Raw genomic sequence first — 27393 nt, 5'->3', positions numbered from 1 at the left:
GGGGTGCGTGGCTTGCTTTCTTTCCAACTTTTCCTCGCCCGCGTCAGAGACAATCAACCTTGGTCCGCATTTGACGACAAGGCTAGGCAAGGCTCGGGTACGGCCACGGGGCCATGAGCATGGGGTTGCGAGAACGTCTTGCTTGTCCTCGAACCTTTCCCGCGCTTTCGCGCAGGGTTGCATTGCGGGAACCTACAGCCGCGTGGGCCAGTCTCGAGCCCGTCCCGCCCACCATCATCTCACCATCCACGCAGACCTGGAGCAAAAGCGGTTGGCTCCCACAATAACCACGAGTGCCCGACGCATACCCAAACGTTTCATCCCAGCCAAAGCCGCCCCCAGCCCCGGAAATAGAAGACGCCAACTTCCCCCTGCCATGACTTCCATCACCACCCTTTCCCCGCCCCCATAATCCTTCCGTCTTCCCGGGGACGGAAAGGGAGGAGGGGGGGCTTGATGGTGGTGATGCTAATCCTACCCGATCTCAGCAAATCAATCTCCTCCCGCATGTCCGCCCCGATCCCGGTGAGGGGAGTCGCGAGAACGGCACGCTTCGGGACGGGACGGTATGGGACCGAAGAATGATCTGGGGGGCCTGCCCGCTGGCTCTCGCTCCCCAGTGTAAGTCACACAAAGCAGCAGCAGGCTGGGCTGCTTTGTTGGTCGCAGACCGGTGTGATGACGATGGAACCTTGGGGGTTGGGCCTCTATCATGTGGAATAAACCCTACAGAAGAAGAGCGAAAGAGAGCAGTAAAAGGTGGAGAAATCGAAAAAGGCAGGGAAATATGCACGACAGAGATGCGCTGCTGTGCTGCTTGCCGTCAGGGCCGATCGGCCTGCTGCGAACTGACTGACTATCGGGTTCGCGAACTCCGGTAGATGGCTCGGACAATGTAGCTTCCCATCTAGCAATCTCCTATATCGCCTAGGCGATGAAGGTAGCCGGCTACGTGGACGACAACGCAACTGACCGAGAGATCTGGTCGCCGCGTTGTTCAGACAACGGATGAGTGGACGACCTTGCGCCCCCAAGTTGGGGCTGACCATGCGCGCCACTCACCCCTCACGTCCAAATGCAAGCCCCATTGGCATTAGCATTGACAATGCATTTGCCCCGTTTGGCTGTCTAAGTGATCCGGATTCCAGGCAAGTACTGCGGTGGCTCTTTCCTGAGTGCGACCATCTCGTGCAGCTTGTCATACCAACCTAGCCTTCTCCGTTCCTTCCTTCTCCATCTTCTGTCTGCTTTCCGTCATTCTTTCCTTTTCTAATTTATGACACTGGGGTAATGGTTTCCGTTCCGGCGTAGGATCTTCTCTCCCTGGCCTGACAAATTCACCATTGGAGCCTGCTATATGCGCTAGAGTGAGCCACACTTACACAAGCACAAGCACGACATGAGATAGTAAGGGAGATAGAGATAGAGATAGAGGTATGTATGACTCGCAACACGCAACACACGCGAGACCGCACGACACGACACAACACCTGCCGCGGCTGCCATGGTGCTGCCGCGGTTTCACAACCGACGAGTCCTAGCATCCGGCTCACAAGGGATTGAAGGACGGACCGTGAAGTTGGAATATCAAAGTGTCGAAAATTGGGGCGATCGGCCCTGCATTGGGGAGTCGACGGTTAATGAGTGTACTACGTAGAACATATTCGAGATGAACGCAAAGAAGAACTCCGGCACCGGCATGGGTCGAGAGTTGTATCTAGAAGCACCGGTCATAGTTTCGAGGAATGATTCCGCTCTCTCAAGTTGCTGGATTGGTGTATTCTTCATCTCTTGGAGGCCGATCAACGGCCTTCTGTGCTACTATGTCAAAGTTCCCCGGCTTGTCAAGAGAACGACGGTAAGGGGACGGACGGTATGGGGAAGTGCTGTGGACTGGAATATGAGGCATCTTTTTGTCCACTTGCGTGCTTCTCCTCTACTTTCAAGATGCTGACAACTCGTAGTCCTTTAGACCCCTAATCATACTCTTAGTCAATACATCATATTTGGAACGAAGACTCGGGCCGAGGTCGACGACAGCCGGTCAAGCCTGACCCATTATATGCAAAGCCACCCCTGCGAGTCATAAGAAGGCCATGACCCAAAACAGAACGCGAGTACCTGCGGCTACCCGCATGAGCCAACACATGATATGCCGCTCCTCATACGCGGAGACCCTGGACCATGCCTGCTCCCCTTTGCCGTTCTGCATTTCGACACACCGTTTTGTGTAAGGTAGTTCAAAAATTCCTCTCGAAGCCCCCATTCCGGCAGAATCTCTGTGCGATTGTCCTCGGAGAATTATTGAGACAGCATAAGCATAGCATGTATGTGGGGAGGTGAGGTTTGACTGCTTTTGCCTGTCACTGTTGTGTATTATGGACAGGGTTGGGGGGGGGGATTGGGGGCGTGTTTGGAAAGAAGTGATAACACGAGAAAGAGAGGCAAACTAGCCCCTTACTTGTCGTAGGTATCTCAGCTCCGGCCGCTGCAGCTGTTCGAACAATACACGGGTCAAGGTCGTCGTCATCCATGGCCGCATCAACCCATCGGAAACACCATCGGGAGCATAACCGGTTTGACTAACCGAAAAGAAAAAAAAAACGTTAAGAATAAGAAATACAATACCAAAACGAGAGGAACACATGGCCATAGCATGACCCGCCCCTCCGGGTAGTACCCCCATCATCACGTTTTTGGTTACATTCCGACCCCTTCCGCACCTCCATCTCGCCTCCGATGAGCATATGCATCTAGAGCAAACATCGACTCCGCGCCATGCCCATGCTACCCAATATGTACCCGTTAACTCCCCCCTTCCCCCGCCCGCCTCTCTCTACATACGACGACATCCCGTCCCCGGTCCCGTCCCCAGTCATACCCCGTCACTCCCCGGTCTTCCCACGGTTGCCGCCTCAACCCCCTTGCTTGACAACCGCTGTCAATGACCACCCTTTTTCTAAAACCAAACCACCATATCAATTTCTCTCCTTCTCTCTCTCTGTGTGTTCTATCCGAAATCCCCCGGTATACCTTGTTTTCGTTCCTTCTCGCAAAACCCCCCCAAAAGCCGCCGTTTTCCCCTTTCCCGGGTCCGAGATGAAGACGCAATATCCGCCCTGCGACAACGCCACGACGCTATAACGTGGCGTGGCGGGGATGGGTTTCGAATGTTCCCGTTTATTTCGCTGGGGTCCTTCTGGGCCGGTCTAGCGTGGTGGGTGGTGCGGGACCGTTTGTCTTTCTTTGTGCCTCTTCCGACACGGGAAATCGGGGATCGAGGAATGGGGTCGGTATGGAAGGTTGACGGCGTGACGGGAGTTATGATTTCCTTGAGGAGGGGGGAGGATAGGGTAGTTGGGGGACATACTGGCCTTAGGGAGAGCTGATGACGCGTTGGGTATGGAAAATACAACTTCAGGCCTCATAGGTGTACTTCCTAGAAAGGATGAACAAAATAATACAGGTATTATACGAATAAAACAGCCCGGAAACAGAAATACCCAACTGGAACACCATAACCACCCATAATCCGCCCAACTACACAATACCCAAAACCCATTCGACAGCATACCTTAACGAATACCCATCCAAAACCCACTCCAGATCCCTTATCAAACCAACCCCCTAGCCACGAAAACGTCCACGGAACAACCCAAAGCCACCACTAACCTTACCCCAGCCCAAAATCCCCCCCTATCCCACGTTCCAGCCCATTCGCCCATTCGCCCAGCTGACTCGCCTTGCCCCCTTCAGCCTCGCCCTTCAGCTCCCCCGTCCCCCCTTCAAAACCACCTGGGTACATACACTCATCTCCTGATAAGAAAGACACTTTTCACATCCTTGGCACACCCATCCCTTACCCATGACGCCCGCTCGGCTTCCCACTTTCGCCACGAGGTGGCGCGCCCAAAAAGCACATATTGACAGCAGCGGTAACAGCGGAACGGAACGACAAAAACAACAGGGGGGTAAGGGGGTTGCTGCGGGCTGTTGGGCGTTGCAGCGGGGAGAAATAAGGACAGGGAGGGAGGGTTGGCAGGGGGGAGTGCGGGTAGAATTCGGGGGGCCGAAGAAGGAAGAGACCGAAGAGGGTGTACAGAGGTTTGGAGGGGCGTAGAGAATGAAATGGAAGGAAATAAAAAGGCAGATCCGAGGATGGGGGGTCATGGGCCTGTAGGACGGAAGTTGGAAAGGGCTGGCGGGTTTAGTAGGGAATGAGACGGCTTGTTGGATGATATCTCTGTTTATGGGTTGTATTGTGCGAATATTTGGCTGGGGTCTATCCAAAACTACGTCTTTCACGCCCCCTTCGACCACAAAACTATTTGGCAACGGGAAGATACGTTAAGGAAAGGTCACAGGAGGATAGGCAAAGCCGAGACAACTATCTGCCAGCTAATCGACAGGCTCAAAATCCAAATCATTACCTACCATCTCAACTCGAACTCACTTCCCAACAGCCAAAATGAAAATAGAGACTCGGAATATATCCACACTCTCCCACCCGTTCGGCTTCTCTCCACATCTCGCGCCGAGCCGCGTGGCTGGTTCTCTCCCGGCGTTTCAGGGTTCGGTGGTTCAGCAGTTCAGGGGGGCCGGGAACGGAGTGAACAAAAGGGAAGTAAAGGCCAAAAATGCGGTAACACAAAGACACATCAACCAGGTGGCAACACCACAAACATTTCATTCCTTGTATTATTCCGCCCCTTGACCCCTACATCACATCCCGTACCGTCCGTCCTTACTCCCGAGCGCCCCAGCCGCTCATTTATTCTCAGCCTTCGGGATTTCCGTTTCCAAACTTCCAGTGAACCCTTCCATGGAGATGTCCCACCCGCCGATCAGGCCCCCGATCCAAACCACATTCGCCACCATTGTTGACATCCCCAGAATCAACCCGACCGCCTCAGCTCAATTATCCGGCACCGAACTGGGCCCAAGCTCCCTAAGCCTTCGCCTCAGCCGCCTTCTCCGCGCTCGCAGTCGTGGTCTCCGCAGCAGCCGTAGCAGGTACAGGTCCCTTCGAGTCACCTGAACCAGGCGCGCTCGCCGTCACAGGCGTAGCCGCCGCACTCGTCACCGAAGCCGCAACAGGGCTAGCCACCGTCTCGCCACCCGTGATCCCCGACTCCTGAGCCGCAGGCACAGCAACGACCGGCTTGGGCTTCTCGCTGCTGCCGGAACCAGTGGCGCCCAGAGCCGTCGTGGACGCCGTCGCGCTGACAGGGCTGGTAACCTCGCTACCCGGGGTTGAGCTGGTCGCGGCCGGACCAGTAGCGCCCGCGACGCCGCGGATGACGGAAAACCACTTCTCCGCTTCGGCCGCGGAGTGGGCCTTGAAGGCGAGCTCCGAGGTACCCGCGAGCTTGCCGCCGAAGCCGCCCGAGCGGTCTTTGCCCTTGACGTTGAACTTCTCGCCGTGCGGGGCGCCGATGACGGCGTCGGGGAGGTAGATGGACAGTTCCGGGGTTGGGTCGTAGCGGACGTTGTCGTCGTCCTTGAACTCGTGCAGGAACTTGGACGGGGTGATGACGTAGTAGGAGGTGGTGTAGCCCCAGGAAAGCTTGTTGCGCGATTTCCGCTCGAGCGAGCCCTCGATCAGCGGCTTCGTCGAGGAGTGCGTCATGTTGGGGAACTGGATGCCCTCGACGGTGCGTGGCGGCTCGGCTGGGTCAACCAGAGCGTGGCCGGACCGCTTGACGAAGGCCTTCCATTCGAAGTCGGGCGGGACGCGCTGGGCGGCACCAAGCATATCGGTGTGTAGGGCCTGCACCTTGAGGGCCTGGCCACCGGTCAGGTTGGTGAAGGACTCCATGGCCTGGTGCAGGACCTGGATGATGTGGCGCTCGAAGGTTTCGAAGTTGGCCTGCACGGCCACCAAGTCGTTGTGCTGGTTGTTCTCCTCGAGCACCTGCTTCGACAAGCGGTGCAGCACGCCGCGCGAGATGACGTAGGGGTCCTCCGCCGGGGTGTGCTTGCCGCCGGTGGCCTCGAATGAGGCGGTGTGCTGGCCCAGCAGCTCAATGTGCTTCTGCGTGGTGTTGCGCGCCTTCTCAACTTCCTTGGCCCCCTTTTCAGCGCCGTGGGCCAGCTCCTTGGCCTTGTGCTTGATCTCCTTATGCAAGCGCTCGACAACCGGGAGCGCGGTGCCCTTGATGTTCTTTTCCGTCTCGAGGTTGGAGTTGATCAGCGCCTGCGTGTTGACGCGCATGTTCTCGAAGAAGCCGGCGACGCCGCCGAGGGTCTGGTCGAAGTGCTCCCCCTCCCTAAGGGGTTTCGAGATAGTCTGCAGCGAGGGAAATGTGTGAGCAATTAGCCTAGTCTATACTTGCATAAAGCAAGTCGCGGGACGCCCATGGACGGCTACAAACCTTCAACACCCTCTCATACTCCTTCGCCTGTGCCTTATGGATCTTCTCCACGGCCTCCATGTACTCCTCGAGGTAGACGACGGCATGTTTCCACGCCTGCAATCTCTGGGCGAGCAGGCCGGCGGTCTGTAAACTGTTAGACACCACCTCGTGTTTTGACCCCGCCTGCTATTTCTCCGTTTCTACGCCAATGTCACATACGGTATTGGGGTCACTATCGGGAACCGCTTCGTCGCTAGCAATGCTGGAGATTGTTTCCTGTCTCGCGGGTGTCGCGGACGACACGGCGGTGACGGGAGTAGCGGCCGGAGAGGCGGCCTCTTTCTCGGGCGTTGGTGCCATCTCGGTGACTGGCTTCGTCTCGGTGGCTAGCTTTGGTTTGTCTTTGCGAAGGCTGGCAAAACGCTTCATGGTGTCAGTGGCGAAGTCCAAAGAATAAATATGAAGGAAGACGATGTCGAGTTGGGTACAACCCAACGGGGGGTCTTGGGGCTGGCGATGGTGATTTATTACTTGGGCCTTGATGGTGGAAGAAACCCAATTGAAAGCCCTCGGTCCCAACAGAACAGGGAAAAAAGGGACCAAAGCCAGAAAAGGACAAGATCTCGGGTGATGGAATAGGGGGCAAGTCCGTCTGAAGATCGCGACTCACCTTTCGTCAGGTACCGAGTACTGTGCGGGAAGATTCCAACCGTCCGTAGTGTAGATCGGACCAATGCTGTCAGGGCGCTTCTGCTTGTCTCACCGGCTCGTCAATAAGGTCACTGCCCGCTCGAGAGAAAAAAGCGATGCTCTCCTGTCTAAGGTACCCAAAAACCAAGTTGGGCAACCCGGCAGTCCAATGGCGTCAATTGTCCCGTCGTCTTCTTATGGGCCTGGGTTGTCTGATAAAACATCACCCCGCAGCGTGCTAACTGTGCGAGGCTACTTTTAGTTTTTTTGGCGCTATCAGAGAGCGGGGTGGGCTTGTCCAACTCCCGTAGCACTTGTTTCCCGGCTGCATACGCTGCAGAAGCGATCTGTACGTCTCAGGCCCTTCGAAGAAAATCATAACCTCGGGCCTGGAACCCCTCATCGGGGAACCGAGCCCCCATCCTCACTTTTCGACCTACAGCTTTTGGGGAGGACAGTGTTCCGTGACTTCATTACACTACACTACAGAAAATCGACCACCCTCTCGCCCGTCGAGGACCCATCCTTGCGACGATCAGCATTGGCCAGATCCAGACCGTGACGTAATGCAGGACAGCGGTTTCAGGCACCTCCAAGCAATTTGCAACCGCACCCTTGTACAGCTGGAGGGATGAGGGGTTCTGCATCTCCTAGCACAATAACTAGCGGTGTCTGTTGTTTCTCCCCCGCGTCCTTATCGTTGCCATTTCTGCTTCGACTTCGTCTTATGACTCTGGGATATATCGGAATGAGGAGCCGAACCGAAAAGAGGGTAGTCTGGTGGTGGTGACGTGTTGTCCTTATTAAGGGAAAATGAAACTTAAGTGGCAATTTTATCTGAAAATCCATCCAACCTTTTCACAAGGGTCTTGCTTGCAAGTGATATATGGTCAAATTACAGACGGCTTCTCATCAGGGATCTGATCAAGGGAGAATCCCTGGGGGCCACTTTACTATTTACATAGTAACTATTATCACGAATCGAACTTTAGGCTGGCTCGTTTCGGCAATGCCACTAACCCCCCCAAACGAACTGTGAAAAAGCTGCAGGCAGCTTACTTGCCGGCTATGTCGTATGTATGGAAGTGTAACGCGGAATATAGTGCTCTAACCTAGGTAGCTCCGAGGCCGACTACAACAAGGCATTTACTTGGGCTCCTGCATACACCAAGTATTATGCCCTCCTAGTACGACCAGGGCTGCCCAGACAGTTTTGTTAGCCTTCCGCTTCACATTGGAGTTTTGGAGAACAAAACACTTCAAGTCAATCTATAATAAAATGTATGAACCTTTGTATTAGGATCCTGCCTTTCTCGACACCAGACTCATGATGGGGTATCAAGGAAAATGTCGAAGCAGCAAATCGGAAAAAAAGAGAAACCTAGGTATGTAGGTGTAAGTGAGAGGAGGAGGGATCGAACACCACCATCAACTCGAACTTGATTCTAGATAGGTCCCCCGGCCTATGCATCCATCGCCACCCATCCCATCCAATGCGTCATGTTATGCTGGTGCTGTGAAGCTCGCCCCCTCTTCAGTTATCATCGCCGTCGCTTTTATCATGCCAGCTTGTCCCGTCTGCAGCCTGAGTCGTGGTCTATCCCTATTTGCCTTAACCCCCCTGAATCCTAACCCATCCGAAATCCGAAACACCAAGTCAACCGCCCGCGAGCCTGAAAGCCGAGGGCAAAGGAAAGAAGAAATCAGTAAAACCAACGCCGGCCATGCCATGTTAGATGAGCGAAGAGAAAAATTGACAAAGGGGAAAAGAGAAAGGGCCCAAAATAAAATAAAAGACATGAATAAAAAGAATCCAATGTAGCCAACCGGCAGCTGAGAAACTGAGGATTTGGCGGGCTACCCAATCCTCGCCTGCAACAAGTGTAACCGTCGACCCTCATCCCCATCACCCACGATATTCCGTACCCCTTGGATGAGGCTTGCAGAAAACTGCCTCCTATGCAGCATCGGCCTGCGGGTCGGCGCTGGTGGGCTGGGCTCTCGTGAGGCCGGTGCCGTCACGGGTGCGGATATCGGGTTACGGGCCAAGGACTGACCGGGAGTAGAGGTCGGAGCGAGGCCGGAGCGGGGAACCGAGATATGCGGCCACGGTCCCGCCAAACCCGTCGCCGGCGCAGTCGCATAACCTAGGAGTTCTTCTGCTGGCGAGGGAATGGAGACGTGGTCCTCTATGCTCTCGGCGATGGTGGGTGTCTGGGCGGCGATTAACCGTGGGGTGCCCGGCGGAGAGCTGGGTGCGCTGAGGGCGGTTTGATAGTCGGGAAGGCCGTGGACTTCCGATACGAGCGAGCGAACGGGAGTCCGGACGGCAGTCTGGTAGCTGGGCACCTTAGACAGCTCCGATGTCTCGGTAAAATCGAGGTGCTCGGGTGGCGTGTGGGAGCCCACAGGGCTATCACCGCTATTGTGCCGGGTGAGCGGCGCGGAGGTGGGCGGGGAAATGTGGACATCTTCTCCGGGAGTGGGAGGACCGCCAGCTGCCGAGAGGTTCGAGTTCCACGATGTGTTCCGGTGTCTGTCCTCTAGAGACATGCTGTGCAGCCTATGCGCCAGCACGTCCGGTTGAATGGCAGAAGTTTCCAGTAGGGCTGGGAGGTTTTCTGTGGACCCTGCCCTTGAGTGACCAGGGAACGGGCTGTTGACCCCTGACCGGCCGCCAAGGGGTGAGTTGAGGTTGGAGTGGAGGTTGGGGTTGAGGCTCATCGGTTCAATATCGGCATAGAGCTGGTCTAGGCGATGGTGCTCATAGGCCGGCGGTGCAATAGTAGCTGCTTCGCGAGACGCACCGCTGGGAAGCTGTCGCACAAGTGTTCCGGTTTCGTCCAACGGCATGTTGGGCGAGATGAAGATGGAGACGGGTAACGTTGCACGCAGTTCCGAGACGTGGCCGTCTGGGTTGTTGAGTGCCACCACCACCTTGAGCTTGTGCCGAATCTTGATTCCCTTGACGTTCACGTCCTGCAGACACTTGGTCAACCTCTTAGGTAGATTCAAAGTCGTGTGGACCACCCAACCCTCCTGTCCCTCCCAACCCTCCGGCCCGCTGTCCTGGATTACATCTTGCCAGTGTTCCTCCCGGGTCACCGATATCGTCCAGGAGTCGATTTCCCTTTCCTTCTTGTGCTCTCGGAGGCTGTGGCCGGAAACGCCATGGAGGATGATGTCGTGGATCTCGATCAACTTGATGGTAACGTCGCCAATCTCGAGGCCTTTGAGCAGCGGCGTAAACCTCATCTCAACAGGGATGCAGCTGCCAAAAACAACTGCTTTTTGTGGTACGACGATCGAGTAGTCGATCTTGTTGGGCCAGATGTTCTCAATGCTCATAGCATGGAGAAATTCGAGTGCCGAGGCCTCCAGGGTTCGGATCACACGAAACTGCTTGTAAGCGTGGATGTCATGCATCAACTTGCCCCTTGCTATGGTCGCCTTGAGCTTGTACTGGACGCCGGCTTCCCGTAGCCCCTCCACACTCTCGGTCGTGTCGCCATCGAGCATCAGCTCGAATGGCCATTCGTAATTTCCGGCGTCCAGTGTGATACCCCTGGTTTGCAAGCGTGAATCGTTGGTCGGGTCTAGCGCGCCAATGCCTTCGAACGGGGTCCATCGGTGCTCGAGGAATGGTGCTGTTTTGGCAACTTTATGGGTCGATATCCCTGTTGCTGTTACTTTCGCATCGGTCCAGCTGTGAAATGTCAGTTTTGCTTCGCCCTCCTAGGTACAATCCCGCGGGGTGCTCTGAACGTACGTATAGTGGGCGGCGCCGACCAGCTTTAGGTGTATTGCTTCTAGTTTGAGCGGCGAATGTAGGCAGAGGACGACGGTGCCCTTGAGAAGCTGGCCTGATGCCTCGTGGTCGTTACCCCGGAAAACGATGAAGTCATTGTCGAGTCTGGGAGCCCCAGGAAGAAAGCCGTCAGCAACTGAGTGGTAACGGATCACATTACGACAACACTTACCGAACGTCGAAAAAGGTGTATCGCCCACTCGCCGAACCGAAAGGGTTTAGAGACCGCATGGTCTTGGGTGGTGGGTTCAATGTGGTTTGGAGATTCGGCAGGAACAAGGAAAGGGAGAGAGGGAGGGCCCGCGAGGGTGAGAAACTAAGGTATACTTTGATTCATAAGTAAAACTTAGGGAAAAGGAGGCTGTGTGGAATACGCGAGCGCGGGATGGCAGGTGGGTGAGCACCAAACGAAAAAGAGAAAATAAACTGGGCCCCAGAGATACGGGAAGCCGTCAAGGTGGCGTTGGCGGGCACCAGTAACGCAATACAAAACACACATCAACAGGGTTCTCATGTTCCCACCTGGAAAAGCAACCCGGAAAGCAAGCGAGGCCCAGCTCATGCGAGCCTTCCGCCCATCCCATCGCGCGCCCGAATCAGAAGAAAGCAAGGATGGGCTGGGCATTACGAGAGCACGCCCCGTTATGAGTGACACCGGTCGGTACCTTGGATGCCGCCAAGTTCCGGTGCGGATGGCGTGTACAGCAGGGTCGCGGTAAAACCGGTAACCCCGCGGCACGGCCACCGGGTATTGCATGGTTTGAGCAAGCCGAGGGGCGGCTGAGAAAATAGGCGGGACCATGAACGTGATTGATAGGCGCCGAGGATCGCTTCGGTTCCCTCTAACCGCCAAAAACGGCCTTCCTCAGCCTGTCTTGGGCTCAGCTGTTTTCAATATCTCTGGTCGCCAACGCGGCACATGCCGACCCTTCAAGCGAAGGGGGTCTGGTGGTGTCTCGGCCATCGGAGTCACACGTCACATTTTTGCTTGGCTGAGTGGGGGTCCATTAGCAACAAAGAGAGAAACTTTCTTCAAAGGAAAGCGCGAAATGTCGACATGGGAGAAAAAAAGAGCGCCAGCACGGGTAGCCGGCCCCACCAACAGGGCAGTTTTGTGCATGGTGGGGCGCTTTTGGCAAGGTTGCATGGGGTGTTCGTTCAACTTCAAACCCCCAAACCGTCTCGTCTTAAAACGCAGGGCTGTGGTCGGGATGGGGTTCCCGATTGGTCAATCGTCGATGAACCGGGTTCCTGGCTCGACTGTATACACCGTTCAGACAAGAAGGGAGAGAAATGAAAATACTTGAAAAGAACCGCCAGCACTATTGGGGGCCGACTCAGCAACCCAAAATGTACTGTGTTCACTGCAGAGCGCTGTGCTCCGTGTCAGCACACTTTCGCTGCAAGGCACCACATGCTGTCGGCCGGCACAGCAGGGCAATGCCTCGTGCGTATTGCGTACATCCAGGATGCTGTTTCAGCCCCGTTTGCGAATCAAATGCTTGAGAAGGGCTGTCTTAAAAAACCGTTCCTCTGGAGGCCCGTGTCTCGGCCGAGACAGCCATGTGAACGGGTCTCACCTTAGCCGATTGATCACATTCACGATTCCATCATTGAGGTCCAACATCACTCGATGGTACATACGGTTGAGACTTGCAAAATGGTCTCCTGATAATTATCATTTGCTCTGTTCCTCCTGACCTATGTTTCTTCCATCATTTATCCCCTCCCCTTATTCAATTTGCTTTCCCTTTTTTTCTCTCATAGAAAAGCAAACCCTGGTTTTCTTTTGGTCCTCGCGCTCTCGTTCCCACTGAAAGATAAGATCTGGGTAATCCTTCCGCCGCAGGTGGGGCTTCGGGATAAGGCGCCGAGAGTCTAGAAGATTGCCCAACTAGGCAACTAACTGTCTTGGGCCTCAGCAATTGGATCCGACCCGTCTAAATCGACTGTATCAATTTATAGATTGACGGAGTACATCGGTACATTGACCACGCAACTCCCAGAATCGTGCACATCCCAAAACAAAACAAAAACCGACTACAGCAAAACGACAAAAAAACGACGTAACTCATAGTATCGCGATTTTAATACAATACTTGAGGCTAGAACGTCTAAAATCGCAACGATCACGATAAAATCATAGGGGTATGTTTGGGGTCCATGTATCTTGAGCGAGGCGAGGGGACTTCGACATCGCCTGGCGCTAAAAGAGGTTAGGCGTGGTTGCGATCTGCTAGCCTCTTGCCTTGTTCGGCCAATGTACTCCGTCAATCTATAAATCAATACAGTCGATTTAGATAGGTCGATTGGATCTTTTGTGTCACTTCGGCTCCTGGATGATAAAAACCGGACTTTATCCCTCTCCCAATAGGAGTTGTTTCTTGTACATACATGTCCACGACGCGAGCCGGAACCGGTCCTGTTTCCCTCTCTGACAAAGAAAACAAATGGCGGATCAAGGTTCTTTCTCGCCGTCTCCTCCCCACTTCCCTTCCCTGCCTTGGCAAATTTTTTCTTTGTCGTTATCTTTGAGGTTGATGTCCCATCCCGAAACGAAGAATGAGCGGTGGAATTTCAACCCCACCCACCCCTGTTGCAATCACATCACAGCAGAAGTGTGTCATCCCGATCGCGCCATTGCCGACCCTTCAAGCCGCTCGCTCCAGCTCCATTCCAGAGAACTTTGTTGGGGAGGTTGGGTTCATTGGTTGTGGCAAGGCTACTCCGTATGACTAGTTATTCTTGATTGTGCATGTTGCCGACGTTCCCGGATTGAGTGGTTTAGTATTTGTCTACCTCTGCCTGTTCCGTCCCTCCTCAAACATCGTTGACGGCATTGAGGGCTCCAATGACTCTTAGTGGACGGTGACGCTAGCGGATGGCAGCCACTCATCAAGATATCCGAATCGGGTGGCAAACTCGATCGCTGCACATGCTTTGGGCCCGACACGCATGCCACGGCGGCACATCGGGAACTCGGCATGTGCCGTGTGATCGCCGCGAGCGGGTCTTCCTGTCGGGTCGGATCCGGAATAAGATAAAATGGATGAGAACTCCACTGATATCACCATGTCATGCGGTTACACTTCTGGGTAGCGAACGATGAACTGTTAGGTTGGCAAGGTTGGCACGCTTGGCCTGGTTGGGTCTTGTCTGCTTGTGGAATCCGTTTCGGTGGGCCACCGGCAGGATTTGCGGGTCTTTTTCAACATTGTCAAGCGAGTCAAGCTCCCAAAAGGGGTACCGAGAAAGAGGGAAAAAAGTTATTCGGCCGGTCGGGTTCGAGATTCTCGAGACGGATCATGCATGCCTTTTTCTTCTGGCCCCCACCGACCGCTCTGAGACCATCATCGGGCCGTTGAGTCTCAAATCCTAGCTCGCAAGTGGAGGCTCGCAAAAGTTCACGGTCGTTGAGGAACCAATCGCCAAGCTTGGACTGAAGCCATGGGAGACCCTGATTTTCCAGTTCACGTTCTTGTCACCCGTCGAGGGCGGTTCCGTACCCGTCGGCTCGTGTTCTGCGATATCGGATAGCCGTTCGGCCCGATCCAAAGACAAAATCATATGACAATCACCAACAGAGCAACACAACATGACCATGAACAAACACCGGTAAAACGCCGTTGGTCGAGAGACGAAAACAAACAACCTTATTCCTCCATCTTTTCTTCCAACTGCTGTGCCAGCTCCGAAGGCCTGGTCCATGTTCGGATATGCCCTGATATCCATTAGTGTTTCGGCCATTGCGCCCTGTATAACGATGGACACGTACCAGTCTTGCAGCTCGTTAGAATGCTGTCTGGTGTGAAGCCGAGCCAGCACAACACATCATCACTGACCACTTTACTCTGTATTTCAGCGACATTAGCACGCACAGGTTCTTCCCACCCAATATCAACTCATGGAAAAGGGGCCGTACCAAGACAGGCGGCAGTGTCGCCGTCGTCGCCCTTGGTTCAACAGGATGGGGTAGCACCCTCTCCTTCTCCCCGCCCGAGGAGAGATTTGAGTCCGATCGCACTCGGCCGGTCCCGTTCGTACCCGCCGTCCCGGAGGTTTCCGCGCGTTGTAGTAGCGGGACCACCCCAGGGCGGGAAGAAATGGAACCTCGTTGTCGGACGGATGCCTACGAATACCAAATCCATCAGTTCTCCACGAACATAACACTCCAATTTCACCAGAGGAAGATGAGGGTTCAAGAAAAATATCAAAAACAAGGGGAAACATACTGCCCTAGGCCGATGGAGCATCCCAACGCTGAAATCCCACAAACAAATACGCCTGTCCTCGCCGACGCTGCCGAAGCGATAGTTGCGATCATCGCACCGCCACGGGTCAAAGGCCACCGAGGTGACCCACGAGTGATGCCCCTGGCACCGGGCAATCAACGCGGGACTTTCTGAGGGACACCAAATCGAGATCAAGTCGTCCTGGCCACCCGTCACGAGATACTTGCCGTCAGGCGACCAACACACGCAGGTCAGGCCGCCATAATAGGCGTAGTGGAGGTCGAGGAGTCTGCAAAGTGGCGGCTCTTAGCTGATGGAGTTTTGGGGAAAGGAAAGTGGGCATGGGTTGGAAAGACGCACTCTTCCTTGAGGTAATCGATGATCCGCAGAGTGCCATCCTCCGAGATGGCCGCCAAGTGCCGGCTGTCAGGAGAAAATGCAAACGCATTGATGCGGTGGTTGGACAGCTTCCAAACCGCCACAGGGTTGGCTTTTTGACTTTTGGAGTGGACAGACTTGTGAACGTGGATTTCCGAGGTATAATTCGGCCGTCCCGTGCCGTTGGCCTCGCCGCTACTCTGAGGCCTGGCTTCGTCTTCCAGAGCGAGGATACCGTCCTCTTTCTCCTTATCATAGACCACCAGTGCCCCGTCCATGTGCGCAGCGAGAAACAGGTTCTCAGATCCAGGAATCCATTCGATTTGCGATACAGGTGTCCCGTTGATAATACCCTGTAACGGTGAGTCTCGCCTCCTAGAAAAGGAAAGCAGAAGAAGGAGAACATACATTTTTATTGAGCCTGGTATATCGTTGTGTAATGGGTTCCCACCAGATAATTTCACCGGTGGAAAATCCCATCACAACATCAATATGTGCGGAGCTCTTGGTCAACTTGTTTACATCATGGCAGAGGCAGTGGGCCTTGGTAAACAGAATCTTGGACAAATATTCGGTCTGAAGGTATTAACATTTCCGTTAGCATCACCCTTACACTCGGCAACCAGACAGGATTATTACCTTTGTTGGAGAAGACAAATCTAGCCACTGGAAGGCGCGGTTAACGTTGGCAAATGCAAACAGACCATCTCGAGAACGCTCCTGCAACTTCTTTGCCAGCGCTTCATGGTTGATCACTCTCGATATGAACGACGAGTTGCTCTTTGTCATGTTATTCTTAGGCTTACGCCGCTTGTTCACATCCTTTTGGGCGACTGGCGCAAGGAGTGTGTTGCCCTCGCCAAAGGCTGGGGTGTTGGTGTTAACTGTCGCAAGCGGCGTGTCGACAGAACTGATGCGTCCAGCATCGCTACTGCTCTCACGCACGTCTGTCGATGACTGGCTCTCATCGCGATTCTCTTGTATGCTTCCTCGGGCGCCGTCCGATCGTGAGTTTGTCCGATAGAGGGCAGTGTTTTGGGGGTTGACGTCGAGATTGAGGAGTGTGAGCCGGGTGCCGGCCGAGGCAGGCTGAGGGTTTGTCGCAAGGGGATTGGGGTTTGTGATTGGTGTTTCGGATGGATGTGGTGGAGGGGTCGCGAGGTGAAGGTCGTCCTTGAGCACGTATAACCCTACACGGACATGGTCAGGCGGCCAATGCGAGATTGTGAGGCAAGGATTGATCAAGGTTGCTTACCCTCGCCAACCAAGAATTGGTACTCGGGGCCCGAGGGGGTAGTGATGATGTTGTTTGTTTCGATCATTGGCACGGGTGTGCCCGCCGGGAGGCCGTTGTAACCGCCGGGGCCCGTGGGGTAGCGGGGCGGGGGTGGTAGGACGCTGGAAGAAGATCGTCAGTTTATTGTGGGTGTTATGACGGGAAACAGTCAGGTGCTGTTGCCGTCTTTTTTATCTCCCTGTGTTCCTTACAACATGGCAACTACGGTGGACGGCTCCCAGCTGTCACAAGCCCGCTCGGTCGCGTGCAATGAATCTCAATGGCCTGAGGGGGGTAATGATCAAGCAAGGACCGCCCGTGGGTGTCTTAGAGCGCGGGGGATATTTCGGAAGTAGAGGAAATCGACAGTGTGACCTATCTAATGTCAGTGATAGGCGGCTCGTGATGGATCGTGGGACCTGGAGGTTTCACGGGAAGTTGAAGATCGCGCCTGTCCCCGCGAAAGACCGCCATGCCGGGGTTGTGGCATCCAGCAGCCTGGGCAAGGGACCTGCAGCGCAACAGGGGTGGCATCCTGCTCCGATGTGTTGGGGAACCCGGCATGGCGGGACTGGTGTGGGGTAATGGGCCATTGACAGCGGTAACCATGAAGCATTGGTTCGACCTATATTCGCAGTTCCTAGGAGTTCCATACCTATATACTTCGTAGTATTATTGGGGTACCTGATTTCATGTATTTCCCTATGAGATAGTTACGCTGTTGTACGCCCCGAATTACACAAAAACCTGCTACCAGTTAGTTTTGAAGTAGGAGGCAAGGAGACGTCAAAGCACAGTGTGAGGCGAATACACGGGGAAGATCTCTGGGCCAGGACCTCGGTGCAAGTTTGAAGCTCTGCGAATGAAGCAACCTGAGGTATTATTGGAGGTTATCTGCATGTAACTGGTAATATGATATACACTTTTGTTTTTATGTTTTGAAATGGAGCTTGGGCGTTGATCTACACGCCCGAGCTGCACAGTTCGAGGGTGGGGGTTCATGAGCAACAGCATGTCAATTGCGGGGCTGCAGTGGCTGGGGGAGCTCTCCACGCCTAAGGACGGACCTTGGGCGCCAGCTGGCGACCCCATCACCAGCCTCTCAACGCCGAAATCATCAACCCGACGATCCGCCATGGCCTGATCCCGCCTTCATAGCGCTGCCGAGATTGACCGCTCATCGCTTGTCTAATTAACTTACCCCCTCCCTTCCAATCTCGAAGATTTGCTATCCTAAGGAACCATGGCATCGTTCTGAGAACAAACGAGAAAGCGACGGCACCCATCATCTAAAATGTCTACTGGTAGGGCGTTCCCCTTCAGCTCAGACGCCCCGCTCGATTTCTGTTACTTGCGATTGGGCTGTAATTTAACTAACTAGGTGTAGCGGTCCGGATTTGTGTCTGCGGCGACGAGGGGACAGGCAAGTCTAGCCTGATCGCATCCCTCGTCAAGGACGTTTTCGTCTCCAACAAGATACAAGCGGTACTTCCCCAGGTCACTATCCCGCCAACGACTGGCACACCCGAAAATGTCACCACCACCATCGTCGATACGTCCGCCCGCCCCCAAGACCGAACAACCCTGCGCAAGGAGATCCGAAAATGCAACGTGATCCTACTGGTCTACGCCGACCACTACAGCTACGAGCGCGTTGCCCTCTTCTGGATGCCCTATTTTCGCTCGCTTGGGGTCAACGTCCCGGTGGTACTGTGTGCCAACAAGTCCGACCTGGCCGGGACGGAGAATACACCACAGGTGATCGAGGAGGAGATGTTGCCGGTGATGGCCGAGTTCAGGGAAATCGATTCGTGCATCCGGACCAGCGCCAAGGAGCAGCACAACGTCATCGAGGTCTTCTACCTCTGCCAAAAAGCTGTCACCCACCCGATTGCGCCGTTATACGACCATAAGGAAGGACAGCTCAAGCCGGTGTGTACCGCTGCGCTAAAGAGGGTGTTTTACCTATGCGACAAGGACCAAGACGGGTATCTAAACGACGACGAGATGCAGGAGTTTCAAATCAAGTCATTTGATAAACCCCTTTCGCCCGGAGAACTCGAGAATATCAAGGCAGCCGTGGGGAAAGCTGTGCCATCGGCGAGGTCGGAGAAGGGACTGAATCTACCTGGGTTCTTACAGTTGAATAAGCTGTACGCAGAAAAGGGGCGCCACGAAACAATTTGGATCATCCTGAGGAAACACCACTACACAGACAGTTTGAGCCTAGAGGATAATTTCCTACATCCACGATTCGATGTCCCAGACTACGCCTCAGCGGAACTCAGCCCAGCCGGGTACCGCTTCTTTATGGACCTCTTTCTCACCTTTGACAAGGATAGCGATGGCGGGCTCAACGATCAGGAGCTGGCCGCGTTATTTGCTCCCACCCCTGGTCTACCGCACTCCTGGGTCGAAACGTCGTTCCCGTCATCTACCGTTCGGAATGAGGCTGGTCATATCACGTTACAGGGTTGGCTCGCCCAATGGAGCATGACAACCTTTTTGGAACCCAAAACTACACTGGAATACTTGGCTTACCTTGGATTCGAAGGCCCCAACGCATGGGATTCCACCACCGCCGCTCTCAAGGTTACAAAACCACGCAAGCGCAGGCGGCGACCGGGCCGTGTCGAGCGTAATGTGGTCCTCTGCTACCTCCTCGGTTCTGCCGCCTCCGGAAAATCCTCCCTCCTCGACGCTTTCCTCAACCGACCTTTCGACTCTCTCTACCATCCCACCATAAAACCTCGCCGCGCCGTCAACAGCGTAGAGCTCCACGGCGGCAAACAATGTTACCTCATTCTCGAAGAGCTCGGCGAGCTCGAACCCGCCATCCTCGAAAACCAAGCCAAGCTCGACGCTTGCGACCTCATCTGCTACGCCTACGACTCCTCCGAACCAGACTCCTTCTCCCATATCGTCGACCTGCGCAAACGCTACCCTCATCTCGACGAGCTCCCGGCGATCTACACCGCGCTCAAAGCCGACCGCGACAAGACCACGCAGCGCAGCGAGCTGCAGCCCGACGCCTATACCGCGGCCCTGAACATGTCGGCCCCTCTGCACGTTAGCGTTACCTGGTCGAGCATTAGCGAGTTGTTTGTGGCGCTGGCCGAGGCAGCCACCAACCCGAGTACAGCATTCCCCAAGTCGGAGGAACCGCCGGACCGTACGAGCTTGTATATGGCCCTCGGCGCGACGTCGTGTGCCGCACTAGCTGTATTTATGATTTGGCGTCGGTCGACGAATTCTACGTAGCATGGAGTAGCGTGCGGTGCGGTAGGCTAAGGACACATGGTGGGTTGGGACGGAAAGTTGCATTTAACAGAGTCTTGACCGGGCTTCCCGTCTCGCGCTCTCTTTTTGTTGCAAAGGTCGGTTGTGTCGGAGACAAGAGAAAATGGCATCCTAGGAAATGTAGCATGTCGACGGTGGTGGGCGCATTTTCGATCTGTTTGATATCGTGGTTATATCTGGGCGGTGGGTGGACGGAAAGGGACCATTCGATACCCAGACTCTCCGCCACCACTTGTTTTTGTAGTTAAGCGCGGCGCTTTTCTTGCATATTTATTGTTTAATTATATATCTAATACCCCGTCGCTTGGGCCGTTCCACAGAGTGGTTCCTGGTACCGGTTATTATGGGCGGCGTCCTGGAGAGATACAGTTCGAAAGAGGAAGACGTCGATTCGTTGGCCTTCAGGGTCAGCTAGATCCTCATGGGATGGCTGGAGTAAAAACTTAAAGGCCTGGGAAAGCGGCTTGGGTGAGATACGTAGGAAGTGATGCATGATCTATATATCTGCAATCATCTTGGGGGATGCCTCGCATGCCCCCGATAACATTAGGACTCGATGTGAAGGCTTATTAAATCATGACGAAATCACCCGCCATCCGCCCAACGCACGCATCATACCAACTAGCTTAAACCCGATAGAAGCAAAACGCAACATAAAACTCCGCAGCCTCCATCTCCTCATCGCTCACCAACAGCTTGCCCGTATTGCGGTCCCGCACACCCATGCGCTCGCTTAGCGCGCCCAGTTCCCGATCATCCTTCTCGGTCTCCCATACCTCCGCGAACGGCTTGTGGTACTGCAGCTCCAGGTTATAATCCTCGGCCAACGCGCGGAAGGCTTCCCAAGGAACCACGTACTCGGGCACCTCCTCAACGGCCTCGTCTAGAAAGAAGTTATATTTCCAGCCAAACGGCGGACGAAAGATGCCATCGGATGGAGTCGGCCCCGGGAACCGTACACGGTAGATGTCGTTGCCCCAGGAAGCAGTCTCCTCAGCTTCGCCCTCCTCCTTCTCGTCGTCTTTGGTCTCGCCTTCTTCGAGCTCACCATCTTCTTTGTCCTTTGATTCCGGCTCTAACTCGGGTGTCGCTGGTGCGAAAGGGGGCGAGCTTGGGGGATCAGAGGCTTCACCATTGGCAGCAGTGGTATCGGCATTCGTGGGGGCAGCGTTGGCGGCGGCTTTCGCCTTCTTTTCTTCCAAGCGTTTGTTGAAAGCCGCTACCTTTTGACTGATGACGTCCGAGTTGGGGATTGTGCCGATGAAACGTCCACCCTTGCGAAGGGAGCCAGACACATTTTTGAGCATCTGCCGAGCCTTCTGCTCGGTCTCGAATGCGTAGTGCATACAAAACATCAGGCTCACCACGTCAAATCCGCGGCTGCTGCTGACACTCGACTCCGAGAACCCGACCTGCTGTACAATGTCGAGATCGCCGATGCTCTCGGCATAGCAGTCCTTCACGTGGAAGCGCGAGTCAAAGATCCGTGGTGGTCGTCGATGGTGGCCGCCCCTACCGCCCCGTCCGCCACCGCCTCGGTTGGCCATGCTCCGATACCTCTCCCGTGCCTGGTCAATTGATACCTCAGCCGGGTCCAGTCCAACGTAAAGGTCCACCGTCTGCGGCGCCTGTTGCCACTTGAACAAATCGCCGCCCTTGCCGCACCCGATGTCCAGTACGAGCAGCTTGTTCCCCGAACTGATCCCCCGCTCCATTGACCCAGGAGCATGGTCCTCATCGGGCGCAAACTTCTGGATGATGCAGCTCTTGACCCAATTGTTGAAGGATCTCAAACCCTTGATGCGGCTGTCGGTTTTGCGCCATTCGCGGCCGCGTTCTGGTACTGCATTGTAGTGTGCGCGCACAACATCATTAATCCCCGACCGTTGTTTCAATTCTTCGGCTGCCGCCTGCTGCTGGGCTTGTCGCTCCCGCTCGAGTGCCCTCTGCCGGATCTGCTCTCGCTCGGCGTCGGTGATGCGAGCGCGCTGACCGGGCCGTTTGAGTTTTCGCGGTGGCTCATTTGTAGCAGGAGTGTTACTGCCACTTGGTGAGGTGGATCGCTGTCGCTTTTTAGCAGGGGCGAGTTTCTTCGCGTCGAAGGGCTGCGGGAGGTCGTCGTTGTCGTGATCGCCGGCCATGGCGATCTTTCGCGAGCCGTCGGCGCTCACAAACAAGTGTGTATAAGTGCGATGAACCAGGAAGAAATCGAATTCTCCCAATCGTTTGTAATCAAAAGTTCCAATACCGCACACAACTCGGCAAAGTGTCGGGTTAAAGTTGTCAGTTGACGATTCGGTTTTCTCTCTCCTTGTTGCTGTGATCGATTCGTTGTTGCTAGGAGAACAGAACCCCGAAGGAAAGGCGCCAGGGGAGTGGGCCTCAGTTGACAGGGGTAAGGGGAGCGCTCGAGCCCCGCTAACCGGTGCCGTGGCGAATCAGGGCGAGGCGGCTTGCAGTGACGCGAGCTCTGGCAGCCTTGCGGATCGCCAACGACTTGGGAGCTGACCCAAGCTTCGTGTGCAGCGGCTTCCCGTTCCATCGACAAACACGGCCATCAGTTGCTTTCCGCAACCGAACCAAGTGAACCCTACCGGCTCGTCTTCCCTCCCGATACCAAGAGCGATCGATACGTACGGTACCGCTTGACTTTATTGCGACCGATAAACCGACCTGACCGAATTCACCCCTCGTGGTCAAGCCGCCCGAAATCCATCTACCCCACCACACGACACACTCGAGATCGCGGCACCCGTAGCAACCATGGGAGCCGATCCGCAATACGCAAAATGGCCTTTACTACCTCTCGCCCAGGATGTCGTCAGTCTCACCAGCCCATACTACCCGGAGAGCAAGAAAGAGGCTGTCGTCCAGCATCTACAGAATGCTATCACGGAGCATAAGATGGCACCCTTTTACCACTTCCTCGCACATCCGACGGAGGGCATTCTCAATGCCCTCGGGGAGGGCCCCGCAGGCGCACCGGTAAAGACGGCAGGTAGCAGGAAGAGCAGTCTTAGCGGCCTCCTCTCGTTGAACCCGGTCAAGCACCATCTAATGCCATGGGACGAAGCGTTGTACCAGTCGCTGAAGGCCGAGAATGACAAAGAACTAGAGCAGATTCAGAAAGAGGAGGATGAGGCAGTTGAGCAGGCTGGTGAGACGGAAATCCAGGCTGCGCGGGGAAAGAGGGCTGAGTTCTGGGCCAAAGTTGGTGACAAGGTACGAATGAGAGCCTAAAATATAATGGTGGATTGCTGAGGGCTTGACTAATTTCATGCTCTGTAGGAGAAAGCTATCGCCGCATACGAGGACGTTTTCGAGAACACGGGGATTCTCGGCACCAAGATCGACTTAGTCCTCGCGCTCATCCGGGTTGGCCTTTTCTTCGGCGACAAGCACCTAGTCAAGAAACACATTGGGCGCGCTAAGACGCTGGTTGAGAGCGGTGGTGATTGGGACAGACGCAACCGGCTCAAGGCTTATGAGGGTGTACACCTCCTGACAATCCGCAACTACAACTCTGCGGCCCCCCTACTTCTCGATAGCTTGTCGACCTTCACGTCATACGAACTCTGCACCTACAGCAACCTCGTCGTCTACGCCGTGGTGGCAGGCTGTGTCTCGCTGAAGCGTGTCGATTTCAAGTCCAAGGTCGTAGATGCCCCAGAGATCAAGGCGATTCTTGGCGAGGCTGAGGACAAGTTCCTCGCCCTCTCAGGCGCCATCTCAGCTGGCCCCGGTGCGGACGCTGAGATGCAAGATGTCGACGCGGCATCACCAGCAGCCCGGGTGACGGCTGTGAACCTTACCACGCTGGGTAGCAGTGTGGACCAGCCCGAGGCGGAGATGGCGGTCGACTTCCGTTCGCTCGCGCAGCTCGTCAGCAGCCTGTACAACGGCCGGTACAAGGACTTCTTTAAAGCACTCGCGCAGGTCGAGGAAGAGTTTCTCTCACAAGACCGCTACCTACACGAGCACAAGAGTTGGTTCACCCGTGAGATGCGCCTGCGTGCCTACCAACAGCTCCTGCAGAGCTACCGCGTGGTCGGGCTTGACAGCATGGCCCGCGACTTTGGGGTGTCCCTGGACTTTTTGGACCGGTACGTTGATTCCTACCTTCAATGTGACTCCAAACTGGGTCTGACTCAACAATACTAACCTGAGCAATAGTGATCTCGCAAGATTCATCGCAGCCGGCCGTATCCCCTGCACAATCGACCGTGTCCACGGCGGTGGTGTGATTGAGACGAACCGGCCCGACGATAAGAACAAGCAGTACCAGGATGTCGTTCGCCAGGGCGACCAACTGATTACCAAGCTGCAAAAGTACGGCCAAGCTGTCCGGTTGAGGGGGAGTGAGCGGGCCTAGGGCGTTGAACAGGTGGGCTGGGGGAGCTCGGCGGGGTTGGTTTGTTGCTTAGTGTAAATAAACGTGCATTCGCGCTTGCAAAGCGGCCTTGACCGCTCGAATTGCCAGATAATGGGCGTATGTTTGGCATGGCAAAGGAAGAGGGAGAGATAATTCCCTCTCTTATCCACCCATGTAATGGCTAAACCAGTTCAAGCCTCTCTGACTGACCATACAATGTTTTACATACCCTTGCAAGGCTAAACTCTAACACAACACTTGAATTGCATGAGATAGATTATGATCTTTTACTATTTTTTTCTTCCTTTACAAAGCTATTGAGGTGTTAGGTAAAGTATGTCGTCTAGAACAAAACCCACAAGCACGCACGCTATGCCATGTCAAGTTTTACCCATCATCATCCAAAGCTAGGAGGCACGTATCAGACCCAGTTTCAGCCCCTGATGATGTCAACATACTTTGCTGTCTCGCTCGCTCGACCGAGCTGCTGTAACAACCCTCATTTCTAGCTTCACCGGTACTTCTCCACAAACTCCTTGTGGAACTTGACGATACTGCCCACCCACTCCGTCCCAGGTGCCAAGAACGTGGTGCGGAAGTGCAGCGTGCCCTCCTTCTGACCAAACCCAGACCCAGGCACGACACAAACACCCGTCGCGTCCAACAGGCGCATGCAGTAGAACTCGTCCGGTGTGCGGCCCTCCTTAGCAGCGGCCTCCGCGGCGCCAGCGGGCAGCTTGATGGTGGGGAACAGGTACATGGACCCCTGCGGCTCGCCGCACTCGACGCCCTCCATCTGCTCGAATGCCTTGTGCAGGGCGGTGGCACGCTCGCGCAGGCCGTTGAAGATGGAGTTGTACTCGCGGTCGTAGAGTTCGTAGGAGGGTTCGCCGGGACGGGGCGGGTTGACCATCAGCTCGACGAGGCATTGACCGATGACCGGGGCGCAGAGCATGATGGAGACGAACTTGTAGATTTCGGCCTGGACTTGCGGGTCGAAGTTGACGAGCTCGAAGTAGCCGCCGCGGTGGCCGCACTCGCCGACCATGCCTTTGGAAACTGAGTGGAGCGAGGCAAGCTCGACAGCATCGAAACCGCCGTTAGGGTTCTCGGCTTGCAGCTGGCGCAGCGTGCGCTTGAAGCTGATGAACTCGCCGACAAAGACGTTGGTCTGGTAGACCTCGTCGGCTAGCACCACGAGGCGCTTCTGGCGGGCGAAGTCGAGGACGGCGCGGATATCGGCTTCGGACAGCGATGCGCCAGTCGGGTTGCCAGGGTTGATGATGACGATGGCGCGCACATCAATGCCTTCGGCCTTGGCCTTCTCGTACGAGGCCTTGATCGTCGCCAGGTCGGTACCCCAGTTCTTTTGCTCGTCGAGGAGGTACGGCACGCAGTGGGCGTTCAGGACGGAGAGCGAGGCAGTGTAAAGGGGGTATTGAGGGATAGGTACGAGAATGCCCGACTTCTCGTTGGCACAGATGACGTGCAGCAGGGTGTTAACGCCGGACGAAGCACCGGCCGAGAGGTAGATGTCGGCCTGGTTGGCAGGAAAGCCATCACGCCCTGGGAGTAGTTAGTACCTCGTTTCGTGAACCAGGTCTGTCTCGATATCTGCATGGGACACTCACTCTCCAAGAAGTCAGCGATGCTCTGGCGAATGGCAGGCACACCGTTGCTCGCGCTGTAGGCGCCGACAGAGCCGACATGGCCCAACAAGGTCTTGGCGCGCTCCAGAACGTCAGGTTGGTAGCCCAGATGGTTGATCAACACATCGCCCTTCTCCAACAGGAGGGGGTTCTCAAGGATGCTGAGGACCTGGCGGAAAAAGGTGAGCGGCTTCTGGTCGAGCTGCTGGGGGTTCCCGATGTTGGCCGAGATGACCTGAGAGAAGGGCAGGTCACTGGCGCCCTTTGCGAGGGCAGCGCGGTACTCCTCCGACTTGACGGCCAGTTCACCGCGCACGGCGTACTTGGCCTCCCGCACATGGGGGTTGATGTTGTCGATGTTGAGCCGGGGCCCAGCGTTAGATGCCATGGTACACTGTTGTTGATGCTGGTGCTGCTGGACCGAGAGTTTACTGCTGCTGCTTAACGATAGCAATCCGCGACTTGGGCGGCTTAGTGGCGGGGTAAAAATAGACGATGGCGGGGCTACGGCACCCGTCGGGCTGCTGAAGTCTAACGATGCAAAGAGTGGGTTGTTAGAAACCACAGGGGTTAGGGGAAGACGATGTAAGGTTGCGTCGAGTCAGGGCGCTCTCTTGTAATAAATTAACAAATATGGGGTGGGCCTGGCAAGAGTTGATCAAGAAACTCGAGGGGCCCATTCAAGGCAAACCCAGGCAAGAAACGAGTGGACTTCCACAGGATCCTGTGCCTGTGTTATGAGACGGGATGAAACGGGTGTGAGCTACTAGCCCATGCGGTCAGCTGCCTGACCAGCTCCCCAAATTATTCAACGCATCCAGTGCGGTGTGCAATTTTCTCGTGTCATCTCTGTCACCGGTCCCTGGAAGCCGCATTCTTTCTCCTCATTACGGGCCATCCCGAAACTTTCCCGTTGGGGATTTGGGGTCGACCTGCCATAGGCCGAAACCGGGCGCCGATGCCCGCCCACGGGAAGGCGGGCTTCAGCCAGCATGGAAGACCAACATTTCCCGCAACAAGCCGTTGCTGGGCGAGGTGAACCCCTAAGCGCCTGCGGGGTTCACAGCGACCAAGTACCGTATGAGACGGCGTGGGAAAAAAGCACGGGGGAGAGTACACGTAATGAAACTCAAACGACAAACGAAAAACGGGAAATATTATTGTTACCTCTGCGATAAAGAGACCCCGCGCTCTGCTTGAGTGCCGAGTGTTTGACCGTTGTCCCACGGCGGGCAACCCGCGCCAACAACGGCGCCATTTGACAAAAGGTTTCGGGCACCAGTCAAATGTTTGGAAGGGCAAAAGTGGTTCGACGCGGAGGCGGCGTGGGAG

The 27393-nt window shown here is 55.2% G+C and overlaps 7 protein-coding genes across 7 annotated transcripts; 2 read left to right on the top strand and 5 right to left on the bottom strand.

Annotated features, from left to right (window-relative positions):
- Positions 1-4948: 4948 nt before the first annotated feature.
- C8A04DRAFT_8988 (uncharacterized protein) lies at positions 4949-6785 on the bottom strand (the record flags this gene model as incomplete). The annotated part of the gene is made up of 3 exons (XM_062785313.1): positions 4949-6289; positions 6375-6500; positions 6576-6785. The coding sequence occupies 3 exons, from the start codon at positions 6783-6785 to the stop codon at positions 4949-4951; spliced, it is 1677 nt and encodes a 558-aa protein (XP_062640858.1).
- A 2118-nt stretch (positions 6786-8903) lies between these two features.
- C8A04DRAFT_8917 (uncharacterized protein) lies at positions 8904-11085 on the bottom strand (the record flags this gene model as incomplete). Its single annotated transcript, XM_062785292.1, has 3 exons — positions 8904-10752; positions 10816-10959; positions 11027-11085. 3 exons carry the CDS (start codon positions 11083-11085, stop codon positions 8904-8906), a joined length of 2052 nt encoding a protein of 683 aa, XP_062640857.1.
- A 3422-nt stretch (positions 11086-14507) lies between these two features.
- On the bottom strand, positions 14508-16957 carry C8A04DRAFT_34187 (uncharacterized protein; the record flags this gene model as incomplete). Its single annotated transcript, XM_062782740.1, has 9 exons — positions 14508-14575; positions 14630-14705; positions 14777-14983; positions 15087-15375; positions 15447-15817; positions 15873-16040; positions 16104-16654; positions 16720-16862; positions 16953-16957. 9 exons carry the CDS (start codon positions 16955-16957, stop codon positions 14508-14510), a joined length of 1878 nt encoding a protein of 625 aa, XP_062640856.1.
- A 1077-nt stretch (positions 16958-18034) lies between these two features.
- Positions 18035-20001, top strand: C8A04DRAFT_24737 (EF hand associated-domain-containing protein; the record flags this gene model as incomplete). Its single annotated transcript, XM_062779285.1, has 2 exons — positions 18035-18044; positions 18128-20001. The coding sequence occupies 2 exons, from the start codon at positions 18035-18037 to the stop codon at positions 19999-20001; spliced, it is 1884 nt and encodes a 627-aa protein (XP_062640855.1).
- Positions 20002-20666: 665 nt separating this feature from the next.
- Positions 20667-22181, bottom strand: C8A04DRAFT_9136 (mRNA capping enzyme-domain-containing protein; the record flags this gene model as incomplete). Its single annotated transcript, XM_062785368.1, has 1 exon — positions 20667-22181. One exon carries the CDS (start codon positions 22179-22181, stop codon positions 20667-20669), a length of 1515 nt encoding a protein of 504 aa, XP_062640854.1.
- Positions 22182-22803: 622 nt separating this feature from the next.
- C8A04DRAFT_24735 (26S proteasome subunit RPN7-domain-containing protein) lies at positions 22804-24412 on the top strand (the record flags this gene model as incomplete). Its single annotated transcript, XM_062779284.1, has 3 exons — positions 22804-23262; positions 23329-24143; positions 24214-24412. The coding sequence occupies 3 exons, from the start codon at positions 22804-22806 to the stop codon at positions 24410-24412; spliced, it is 1473 nt and encodes a 490-aa protein (XP_062640853.1).
- Positions 24413-24923: 511 nt separating this feature from the next.
- On the bottom strand, positions 24924-26449 carry C8A04DRAFT_9093 (pyridoxal phosphate-dependent transferase; the record flags this gene model as incomplete). Its single annotated transcript, XM_062785350.1, has 2 exons — positions 24924-25978; positions 26044-26449. The coding sequence occupies 2 exons, from the start codon at positions 26447-26449 to the stop codon at positions 24924-24926; spliced, it is 1461 nt and encodes a 486-aa protein (XP_062640852.1).
- Positions 26450-27393: the final 944 nt, after the last annotated feature.

Source organism: Dichotomopilus funicola (genome assembly GCF_033296635.1).
Source record: "Dichotomopilus funicola strain CBS 141.50 unplaced genomic scaffold C8A04scaffold_3, whole genome shotgun sequence".
NCBI lineage: Eukaryota > Fungi > Ascomycota > Sordariomycetes > Sordariales > Chaetomiaceae > Dichotomopilus > Dichotomopilus funicola.
The sequence above is the reverse complement of the archived record's forward strand: the minus strand, read 5'-3'. Positions and strand labels throughout refer to the sequence as shown.